This window comes from Centropristis striata, chromosome 15 (genome assembly GCF_030273125.1).
Source record: "Centropristis striata isolate RG_2023a ecotype Rhode Island chromosome 15, C.striata_1.0, whole genome shotgun sequence".
NCBI lineage: Eukaryota > Metazoa > Chordata > Actinopteri > Perciformes > Serranidae > Centropristis > Centropristis striata.
Genome location: NC_081531.1, coordinates 2,445,533 through 2,457,311, shown reverse-complemented (window position 1 = coordinate 2,457,311; position 11,779 = coordinate 2,445,533). Strand labels below are relative to the sequence as shown.

The window sequence follows — 11,779 nt, the reverse complement described above, 5'->3', positions numbered from 1 at the left end:
GGGTAATTTTTTTTTAGTCATTTTTGTGATTTTTACATCTTTTTGGTGTCTTTTTTGGGTAATTTTACAATTTTTTGTGTATTTTTGGTATTTTTTTAACGTCTTTTTGTGTCTTTTTTGTGTCTTTTTTGTCACTTTTTGGTGTTTAGTGTCTTTTTAGTGTCTTTTTTTGGTAATTTTACAATTTTTTTGTGTCTTCTTGGATAATTCTTACATCTTGTGTCTTTTTGTGCCTTTTTGGTCTCTTTTTATTTTTTTATGATTTTTACATATTTTTTGTGTCTTTTTCTGTCTTTTTTGTGTCTTTCTTTGCTACTTTTACATTTTTTGTGTGTCTTTTTTTGGTATTTTGTTTCTTTATTTGTGTCGTTTTGCTATTGCTACTATTGCTATTGCTTTTTTCTGCTTTATGTCATTCTAGCTGTTATTCTGCACAAAAACAGATCAAAAAGATTCTATTAAAAGTCTGAATTGACCTTTTATAGATAGAGATGAAACTACCAGCAGTAAATAAAATCATTAAAATGATCTCCACCTGAATCACCTGTAAAACACATGCATCGATAATTATAACCCAATAATATATATTCTGTTCTGCAGAATGAGAACTTTTCCTTTTTGTGGAGGCTGCAGAGGTTATTAATACCTTATAAGTTGATTTTTATTGGTAAAAAAAAAAAAAAAGCTTGAATGATCAATAACTGTGATTCTGTCTTTATGTGTTTAGTAAGAAACTAAAAGTTTAGACAGATAAAGTTTTTAAGATGATCCGGAGGAGAGAGAGGGGAGGCGTCCCTCTGACGTCATCCTGTCCCGTCCTCGTGCGGCTGTCAACTGCTCCCTCGCGCACAATCGATCCATCAATCGATCGGTCCACTGGTCGATCGATCATCCGAAGAGCCAGCAGAGAGGAAAATTCATTTTGAGTTTTTTTTGTTGTTGTTGACGTTTTAACCAGGAAGGTAAGTTCAGATTCACGCCAGACTCCACTGAAAAAACAAACAATTTTAAAAATACGTCTGTAAAGTGACGTTTCACCGATCCATGAATATTTCTTATAACTTATTTAGATTTTATAAGCTTTACTGCTCATTTCGGCTTTTAAATGTTTCAACCAGCAGCAGCTAATTCACGTTAATTAATTATTTATTTCAATCTGTCACGCTGCGTTACCGCTCCACGGCCACTCCTCACGTCAGGAAAAACTACTAAAAGTGTCAAAAAAATTAAAAATCGCTCAGTTAAACTTGTTTAATGAGCGCCGAATTAATTAATGGAAACTATGAATATGTAAAATACCATAAATGATAATTATCCAGGTGTAATACTGATTGGTGCGCATGAATACCTTAAAATGAAGGAGTTATGAACGGAGTCTGGCATTACGCTTTACGCTTATATTTCAGGCTTTTCACCAGTGTGTAATGGTTTAGTTTACAATAACTTATAATAAAAAGAATTCTTATGTTTTATAGCACTATTTTCTACTTTAATCTACTGTCTTTAATTTCCCATATTCACATGAAGGTGTAGTTATAATTTAAACATTTAATTTTACTAATTAACTGCATAAAATCAATTTATAAAATGTCGTTGCTGCGTTATTATACAGTATTTACAGTTTGAATTTGTCGAATAACTTCATATTTTAGTGGAGTTATTAAAGTTGTGACCTCAGATTAAAACATTCAGACTGAATGTGAGTTTAAAGGAAAAATGTTTTCAGATTTTATACAGAAGTTTCACTCGGAACTGCGTTTTAAAAAATAACAATTTAAAGATTTCTTCTTTTAAAATAAAGCGACAGTTGATTATTTGACATTTGTAAAAAAAAATCTTGTAAACGGTTTTATTTATGACTAACAGCTTATGTCATTGTTTCAGAAGTAATTGTTTGCTGTTTAAATGGCAAACAATATGTGTTTGTGTTTGTTTGTGTGTGTGTGTGTGTGTGTGTGTGTGTGTGTGTGTGTGGGACGGACACGTGACGGTGTAACGGTGTGACTGGTTTAACTGGAAACATGTTTACTGGGTTATTTTCTTAAGACAAACAGAAAGAAACAGTCAGTCTGGGAACCAAAACAATTAGATTAAGGCTGGTATGGAGGCAGCTGACCAGACATTAGACGGAGCCCTGACGGACAACAGCGTGATGTCAGTAACGCTGTTCACATGATTCTGACGGAACAAACGTTTAGTATTCAAATAATGAAAAAATATATTTTTATGGGTCTGCAGTTTGGTTTCAGAAACGTTTAACATTTTAGTAGATTTGTGTATTTTGAGATTCGGAGAAAACTCCTTATAGTGAATCTAGTGTCTCAGTCATTTATCCTCTGAAGACTCCAGGTCTCTAGTCTCTGAATGCTCCAGGTCTCTAGTCTGGATGCTCCAGGTCTCTAGTCTGGATGCTCCAGGTCTCTAGTCTCTGAATGCTCCAGGTCTCTAGTCTGGATGCTCCAGGTCTCTAGTCTCTGAATGCTCCAGGTCTCTAGTCTCTGAATGCTCCAGGTCTCTAGTCTCTGAATGCTCCAGGTCTCTAGTCTGGATGCTCCAGGTCTCTAGTCTCTGAATGCTCCAGGTCTCTAGTCTCTGAATGCTCCAGGTCTCTAGTCTGGATGCTCCAGGTCTCTAGTCTCTGAATGCTCCAGGTCTCTAGTCTCTGAATGCTCCAGGTCTCTAGTCTGGATGCTCCAGGTCTCTAGTCTGAATGCTCCAGGTCTCTAGTCTGGATGCTCCAGGTCTCTAGTCTGAATGCTCCAGGTCTCTAGTCTCTGAATGCTCCAGGTCTCTAGTCTGGATGCTCCAGGTCTCTAGTCTGGATGCTCCAGGTCTCTAGTCTGAATGCTCCAGGTCTCTAGTCTCTGAATGCTCCAGGTCTCTAGTCTGGATGCTCCAGGTCTCTAGTCTGGATGCTCCAGGTCTCTAGTCTGAATGCTCCAGGTCTCTAGTCTCTGAATGCTCCAGGTCTCTAGTCTCTGGATGCTCCAGGTCTCTAGTCTCTGGATGCTCCAGGTCTCTAGTCTGAATGCTCCAGGTCTCTAGTCTCTGGATGCTCCAGGTCTCTAGTCTGAATGCTCCAGGTCTCTAGTCTCTGGATGCTCCAGGTCTCTAGTCTCTGAATGCTCCAGGTCTCTAGTCTCTGAATGCTCCAGGTCTCTAGTCTCTGAATGCTCCAGGTCTCTAGTCTGGATGCTCCAGGTCTCTAGTCTCTGAATGCTCCAGGTCTCTAGTCTCTGAATGCTCCAGGTCTCTAGTCTCTGAATGCTCCAGGTCTCTAGTCTGGATGCTCCAGGTCTCTAGTCTCTGAATGCTCCAGGTCTCTAGTCTGGATGCTCCAGGTCTCTAGTCTCTGAATGCTCCAGGTCTCTAGTCTGGATGCTCCAGGTCTCTAGTCTGGATGCTCCAGGTCTCTAGTCTGAATGCTCCAGGTCTCTAGTCTGAATGCTCCAGGTCTCTAGTCTCTGAATGCTCCAGGTCTCTAGTCTGGATGCTCCAGGTCTCTAGTCTGGATGCTCCAGGTCTCTAGTCTGAATGCTCCAGGTCTCTAGTCTCTGAATGCTCCAGGTCTCTAGTCTGGATGCTCCAGGTCTCTAGTCTGGATGATCCAGGTCTCTAGTCTCTGAATGCTCCAGGTCTCTAGTCTCTAGTCTCTGAATGCTCCAGGTCTCTAGTCTGGATGCTCCAGGTCTCTAGTCTCTGAATGCTCCAGGTCTCTAGTCTCTGAATGCTCCAGGTCTCTAGTCTGGATGCTCCAGGTCTCTAGTCTCTGAATGCTCCAGGTCTCTAGTCTCTGAATGCTCCAGGTCTCTAGTCTCTGAATGCTCCAGGTCTCTAGTCTGGATGCTCCAGGTCTCTAGTCTGAATGCTCCAGGTCTCTAGTCTGGATGCTCCAGGTCTCTAGTCTGAATGCTCCAGGTCTCTAGTCTCTGAATGCTCCAGGTCTCTAGTCTGGATGCTCCAGGTCTCTAGTCTGGATGCTCCAGGTCTCTAGTCTGAATGCTCCAGGTCTCTAGTCTGAATGCTCCAGGTCTCTAGTCTCTGAATGCTCCAGGTCTCTAGTCTGGATGCTCCAGGTCTCTAGTCTGGATGCTCCAGGTCTCTAGTCTGAATGCTCCAGGTCTCTAGTCTCTGAATGCTCCAGGTCTCTAGTCTGGATGCTCCAGGTCTCTAGTCTGGATGATCCAGGTCTCTAGTCTCTGAATGCTCCAGGTCTCTAGTCTGAATGCTCCAGGTCTCTAGTCTCTGAATGCTCCAGGTCTCTAGTCTGGATGCTCCAGGTCTCTAGTCTGGATGATCCAGGTCTCTAGTCTCTGAATGCTCCAGGTCTCTAGTCTGAATGCTCCAGGTCTCTAGTCTGGATGACAAAGTGAGGGACAAAGATGCAGAAATACTAACATGTAGTCGTGGAATTCGGGCAAAAATATTCCCTTTGCATGAGAAAACTGCATGTTATCAGCATAAAGTGGGCATGTCTGTAAAGAGGAGACTCATGGGGAAACATAGAACCCAATTTATTTGGATATCTGGAGGTCAGAGGTCAAGGGACCCTTTTGAAAATGGACATTTGGGCTCATTGAATCCACAAGAGTCTCAGCTTTCCACTCAGACCTGATTTATGCAGCTCAAAGACTGTTTAGGGTCCCCAGGATGCACAAAGACTCACACACTAGAGGACACAATAACACATTTTAGTGCATAAAAAACTGCATGTTTGCATCATAAAGTGGGCATGTCTGTAAAGAGGAGACCCGTGGCAACACATAGAACCTAATTTATTCAGATATCTTGAGGTCAGAGGTCATTGGACCCCTTTGGGAGCTAACATCATCACACGTGAAGAAAATTGGCCTCATTGAATCCACAAGAGTCTCAGCTTTCCAGTCAGACCCGATTTATGCAGCTTACACACTGTTTATAAACAGATGTTTTGATAGTTTTGCTGTAATTAACATTTACTTCAATTCATTAAGGATTGTCTCCAGTTTTAAATTCTTCACACACTGTGGAAGTTTAAACAGAGTCTCTGATAAAGTGCATAAAGTGGGCATGTCATGTTTAAGAACAGCCCAAATAGATTTATTAAAGTATCATATGAAACAGAAAAGCGACCAGGGATCCCACACAGATTTTTGTCTTGTTGTCTCTCCCAATTTATGCATCTCACAGACTGTTGAAACACATTTATACTAAATGCAAAGAACGAGCATAAAGTGGGCGTGTCTGCTTTTCTTTTGTGAAAATTTTGCCCAACTTTGGAGTTTTATTTCACCTCTTTCCCGACAGGATATAGAGATTGAGTAAAATTGGGCTCATTGAATCCACAAGAGTCTCAGCTTTCCACTCAGACCTGATTTATGCAGCTCACAGACTGTTTAGGGACCCCAGGATGCACAAAGACCCACACACTAGAGGACACAATAACACATTTTATCAGCATAAAGTGGGCGCGTCTGTAAAGAGAAGACTCTGTTACACATAGAACCCATTTTATTAAGATCTCTGGATATGTCGCGTCACTCTATATAAATAACTAAACAGACTTTAATTCCCGTCCCAGTGTGTCCAGCTGGTAACGTCTCCTCTCTCCTCCCTCAGATCCTCCAGATGAACTCTGATAATCCTCCTCCGTACGTCCCTCACCCCCCCGGAGGGCCCTCGGCCCCCGGCGGCCCTGCAGGTTCCTCACAATATATATAAAATATATATTTATATATTTAAACTGAGGTTGTGTCTTTCAGTGTGATCTTTGTTCAGGATTCTTAAAATTAATGTTCTGAAAAAAGTGACACTTCAATTAAATATTCAAATCTATAATAATAATAATAATAATAATAATAATAATAATAATAATAATGTGCTTATATTCTCCGCATCCTTCAGTTGACAGACTTATGTCACAAACCTTGTCTGGAAACTCAAAAGTTTTGTTCGAAAGTTTTGACTGGAAATTCAAACGTTTTTGACTGGAAATTCAAAAGTTTTGACTGGAAATTCAAAAGTTTTATTCAAAAGTTTTGTTCAAAAGTTTTTGACTGGAAACTCAAAAGTTATTCAAAAGTTTTGACTGGAAACTCAAAAGTTTTATTCAAAAGTTTTGTTCAAAAGTTTTGACTGGAAACTCAAAAGTTTTGTTCAAAAGTTTTGTTCAAAAGTTTTGTTTGGAAATTCAAAAGTTTTGTTCAAAAGTTTTGTTTGGAAATTCAAAAGTTTTAGTCAAAAGTTTTGTTTGGAAAATCAAAGGTTTTATTTAAAAGTTTTATTACTGAAATGTTATGAACTATTTTAAAAAAATGTTACATTATTATTATTATTATTATCATTATATAACAACTTTATTCTTGTTGTATTACAACTTTAATTTCAAAATATTACATTTTTGTTTGTCAAATATTACAACTTTATATTGAAAATATTATAATTAAGTTGTACTAATAATACTAATAATATCTTCAAATTTCACAACTTTAAACTTTAAATAATGTTATTTAATTGTGGGAAGTTTAGCGTTTTATTGTGAAAATATTCCTGAAGAGTTTTCTTGATAATATTCAGACTTTCTGTCAAAATATTTGGATCAATTAGTCATAAAAAAAGGTACGAAACAATTACGACTTATTCCATCGATGTGTTTGTTGTTGTTGTTGTTGTTGTTTTGATCATGCGACCTGTTGTCTCTCTGCAGCGTTCAGCTCGCAGCCCGCCGCCTTCCCCGGAGCGCCGTACCAGGTACCCAGCATGCTTTGCTGCAGCTTCCTGTCTGCGGAGACATGAAACTTTGTGGTTTTAATATTTTCTGTCAGACAATTTAAAGTTTTCACTAACATGTAGAACAAGTAACCGTCTGATTTAAATAAGTTTAAATGTTCTATTATTGAAGCTCGGCCTTTTCTCTTTCCACTACTTCTTTTAATTTACGCTTCAGAAATCTGCTTTTTCAGAAACTTCATTGCTCGTCGTCTCTTGCTTTCCGCATCAAACATTCATTTAAAACCAAAAGCTTTGCCGTAAAACCGAAAAGTTTTGTCTGAAAATGTAAATTTTTTTACCAGAAACTCAAAAGTTTTGTTCAAAAGTTTTGACTAGAAAAACTCAAAAGTTTTTATCCAAAGTTTTGTCTGAAAACTCGAAACTTTTGTTTGGAAATTCAAAAGTTTCGTCTGGAAATTCAAAATTTTGGTCTGGAAATTCAAAATTTTGGTCTGGAAATTCAAAATTTTTGTTGAAAATTCAATTTTTTTGTCTGAAAATTCAAATTTTTTGTCTGAAAATTCAAAATTTTGGTTCAAAAGTTTTATCTAGAAATTAAAAAGTTTTGTCTAGAAACTCAAAACTTTTGCTTGGAAACTCAAAAGTTTTATTCAAAAGTTTTGTCTGGAATTTCAAAATTTTGGTCTGGAAATTAACATTTTTTGTCAGAAAATTCAAAATCTTTGTTCAAAAGTTCCGTCTGAAAATTCAAAAGTTTTGTCTTAGAATTTAAATGTTTTGCCTGAAAATTCAAAAGTTTTTTTCAAAAGTTTTGTCTAGAAACTCAAAAGTTGAATGAATGAATGCTTTATTTCGGTTACAAAAAACAACAAAAAAGACAACAAAATAAAATCATGTTTTTACAAAAGAATCCATCAGACAGCAACCGAAAAAGGAACAGGCTGAAGCCCCAAGGCTTATTTTTGCCTCTCCTGTACCATCTACATGTATACATTATATACATTACATTAACTGAGTAATTCACATTGTTACAAAACACATGATAGCTTAGACTGAAAAATCAAATTCAATCAAATTTCATTGTAACCCTTGATAATTTTAGATTTTAAAGTCTTCTTGAAAACTAACATAGATTTACACATCTTTATTTCTTCATTTAGTCCATTCCATAATTTTACACCCAAAACTGACACACATCTATATTTGAGATTAGTTCTGACTTTCTGAGTTTCAAACATTAGCAACCCCCTTAAGTTATAAATCCCCTGCCTTAATTTAAACATTTTTTGAATACAAACAGGAATTGACATGTTTACCACTCGAAACATAATTTCTAATGTTTTTGAATATACAATGTCCTGAAATTTTAACGTGTGTGATCTTATAAAAAGCTGATTTGTAGAATCACGGTATCCAACTTCATTTATTATCCTGATAGCTCTTTTCTGCAGTTTAATTATTGGATCTAGGTTTGTTTTATATGCATTTCCCCAAATTTCAACACAGTATGTCATATAAGGCAACACAAGTGAAAAGTACAGCAAATGAAGGCAGTTCTTATTCAGTAGATCTCTTGTTTTGTAAAGGATAGAAATAGACTTGGATAATTTCTGTTTTATATATTTTAGGTGAGGCTTCCAACAAATTTTATCATCTATTATTACTCCCAAAAACTTTGTTTCATATACTCTTTCAATTTCAACATTATTTAGATTTATTTTTACCTCAGTGTTAGTCCTTTTACCACCAAACAACATAAATTTGGTTTTACTTTCATTTAGGGACAGCTTATTTAAAGCAAACCATTTGTTTAATTTCATCAATTCCAATTCTACAGTTTTTAACAACTCCTTTATATTGCCTCCAGAACAAAATAAATTAGTATCATCTGCAAACATAACATATTTTAATGTATCACTTACAGTACAAATATCATTTATGTAAAGTATGAATAACTTTGGTCCCAACACTGATCCTTGTGGAACTCCACAGGTTACATGTTTAAGTTGAGATTTAATATCATCAATACTCACATATTGAAACCTATTATTTAAATAACTTCTTAACCAAAGTTGTGCTATACCTCTTATGCCATACCGTTCACATTTCTGTAGAAGTAAAGAGTGATCGATCGTATCAAATGCTTTACGCAAATCAATAAACACACCTACTCCAAACTGCTTATTATCTATAGCTGTTGCAATGTTTTCTACAAATTCACAAAGTTTTGTCTGGAAATTAAATTTTTTTCTTAGAATTCATTTTTTTTGTCTGAAAATTAAAAAGTTTTGAATGGCAACTCAAAAAGTTTTATTCAAAAGTTTTATCGGTAAACTCAAAAGTTTTGTCTGGATGTAATTAAAACCGTCCCTGATGGCGACTCTTGTTTCTGGACTCGGCCTTTGAAACTCGTTACTTCCTGTAAGTGTGAAAACGTTCTCAGTTTCTATAGTAACGGCTCCGTGTCTCTGCAGACGTTCCCTCAGACCTACACAGGAGGAGGAGACTACGGTTACTACCACGGAGCGTCGGGGCCCCCGGGGCCCCCGGGGCCGCCGGGCCACTTCCTGACCCAGCCCGGGTACCAGGGCTACCACAGCGGGCCCCCCGGGGCCTCCTGCCCCTGGGACGGCCCCAAGACGCACAGAGAGCACACGAAACCGACGGGTAGGTCAAAGGTCAAAGACGTGTTTGTCCTCGTCGAGCGGACAGGAAGTTAACGTTCTCGTCTCTCTCTCAGTGTTTCTGGTGGAACGCGGTCACGACCACGAGGACGACGGCGGCTTCATCCAGTCGTGTCTGTCGGCGTGTTCCGCCGCTCTGTGCTGCTGCTGCCTCCTGGACATGTTCACACACAAGTTCTCATGACCCCCATGACCTTTGACCTCTGAGGACCTCTGACCCTTGCTTTTAGAAAAAGTTTTGTCTGAAAACTCAAAAGTTTGGTTCAAAAGTTTTTGACTGGAATCTCAAAAGTTTTGCCTCGAAATTGAAAAATTTTGTCTGGAAATTGAAAAGTTTTATTCAAAAGTTTTGTCTGGAAGTTCAAAAATTTTGTCTGGAAATTGAAAAGTTTTATTCAAAAGTTTTGTCTGGAAATTCAAAAGTTTTCTTCAAAAGGTTTGTCTAGAAATTTCCAAAGAAATTGTCTAAAAATTCTAGTTTTGTCTGGAAACTCAAAAGTTTGGTTCAAAAGTCTTTGACTTGAATCTCAAAAGTTTTGTCTAAAAATTAAAACGTTTTGTCTGAAAATGTAAAAATTTCGTCTAGAAATTCAAAAGTTTTGTTCAAAAGTTTAATCTAGACACTCAAAAGTCTTGTCTAGAAATTCAAAAGTTTTTGTCTGGAAACTCAAGTTTTTTGTCTAAAAATTCAGAAGTTTTGTCTGAAAATTCAAAAGTGTTGACTCAAAATTCAAAAGTTTTGACTCGAAATTCAAAAGTTTTGTCTAAAAATTCAAAAGTTTTTGACTGGAAACTCAAAAGTTTTGTTCAAAAGTTTTTTTTCAAAAGTTTTGTCTAGAAATTTCGAAAAAATTTGTCTAAAAATTCAAAATTTTTATCTGAAAATTCAAAAATTTCGTCTAGAAATTCATTAGTTTTATTCAAAAGTTTTGTCTGAAAATTCAAAAGGTTTTGACTGGAAACTCAAAAGTTTTGTTCAAAAGTTTTGTCTAAAATTTCCCAAAAATGTGTCTAAAAATGTTTTGTCTGAAAATTCAAAAGTTTGGTTCAAAAGTCTTTGACTGGAATCTCAAAAGTTTTGCCTCGAAATTCAAAAGATTTATCTGGAAATTCAAAAGTTTTGTCTAAAAATTCAAAAGATTTTGACTGGAAACTCAAAAGTTTTGTATGAAAATTCAAAAGTTTCATCTAGAAATTCAAAAGTTTTATTGAAAAGTTTTGCCTGAAAACACAAAAGTTTTGTCTAAAAATTCAAAACTTTCGTCTGAAAATTTGAAAGTTTTGTCTGAAATTTAAAAAAGTTTGGTCCAAAATGTTTTGCCTGGAAATTCAAAGATTTTGTCCATCCATTGTAAAAAATATATATATTTCTATAATACACCAACATCCTATCAAAATAAAATGCCAGAATCACACAGATGAAGACCTGAGAAATAAAAATCAATGTCAAGACAAGAAATTAAAACTAGAGAAATTAAAATGAATACATAAAATTTAAATCACCAGTGTTTGCATACATAGTGTTATTCATGTTCTATTAGTTTCATACTACGGCTTCAGACAAACTAAAAGATTTCTATATATATTTTTACTTTGGAATAAAAAATGGTGTATAATTTCCCATGTTTAATATTTGAGGGTCATTAAAGAGGAAAAAACTTTTTCTGTTTTTGTGTTTTTATTTCTCATGGGAAAATCAGACTGTAAATAAAGACTCACCCAAACATCTGGAGCCAAAATTAAATGTTAAACACATTTTTTTCTTTATTTTAATACAATCATGGAACCAAAATGCAAATTTTACTCAAATGACATTAAAGTCCAATTGTAATGGATTATAGTCATTAATATCTTAAATGCTGATGTTTGACAGAAAACATTAATACAGTAATTAAAGTCTTCATACCTCGTTTTAAAATATAAAATTATCATTCATTTATCATGATTATAGATTATATAAATATCATTATCATTAACATGGCATGAGGTATACAATATGAATTATGGAGGAACAAAGCTTCCATCATAATAAATAAATAAATAAATAAATAAATAAATAAATAAATAAATAAATAAATAGATCAAATGTTATGTATTATAAAATTAAGCTTTGGTCCTCTTCATAATAATAATAATAATAATAATAATAATAATAAAAATATAATTTATACAATTATTTAATACATTTTTTAAGCTAAATATATGTAAAGTGATATAATACCTAGATTATTATTCATTTACTTTATATAATAATAATAATGATAATAATAATAATAATAATAATAATAATAAAAATAAAAAATAGATATAAGAAACATATACATGTGTTTCATGTTTTGGTTTGTTAAACATCAAAAGACTGAAACTCATTTTACTTCTGTTTG

At 35.4% G+C, this 11,779-nt stretch overlaps 1 protein-coding gene across 1 annotated transcript; it reads left to right on the top strand.

Moving 5' to 3' along the window:
* Positions 1-677: 677 nt before the first annotated feature.
* Positions 678-11,011, top strand: LOC131986164 (cysteine-rich and transmembrane domain-containing protein 1-like). The gene is made up of 5 exons (XM_059350991.1): positions 678-962; positions 5,599-5,680; positions 6,686-6,729; positions 9,186-9,378; positions 9,452-11,011. Exons 2-5 carry the CDS (start codon positions 5,608-5,610, stop codon positions 9,577-9,579), a joined length of 438 nt encoding a protein of 145 aa, XP_059206974.1. The 5' UTR covers positions 678-962; positions 5,599-5,607; the 3' UTR covers positions 9,580-11,011.
* Positions 11,012-11,779: the final 768 nt, after the last annotated feature.

Excerpts from the sequence above, each read along its gene's own strand:
- LOC131986164 (XM_059350991.1), top strand. The coding sequence starts at position 5,608 with ATGAACTCTGATAATCCTCCTCCGTACGTCCCTCACCCCCCCGGAGGG. Across the intron at positions 5,681-6,685 it reads GGCCCCCGGCGGCCCTGCAG|CGTTCAGCTCGCAGCCCGCC; the intron begins GTTCCTCACAAT and ends GTCTCTCTGCAG. Across the intron at positions 6,730-9,185 it reads TCCCCGGAGCGCCGTACCAG|ACGTTCCCTCAGACCTACAC; the intron begins GTACCCAGCATG and ends GTGTCTCTGCAG.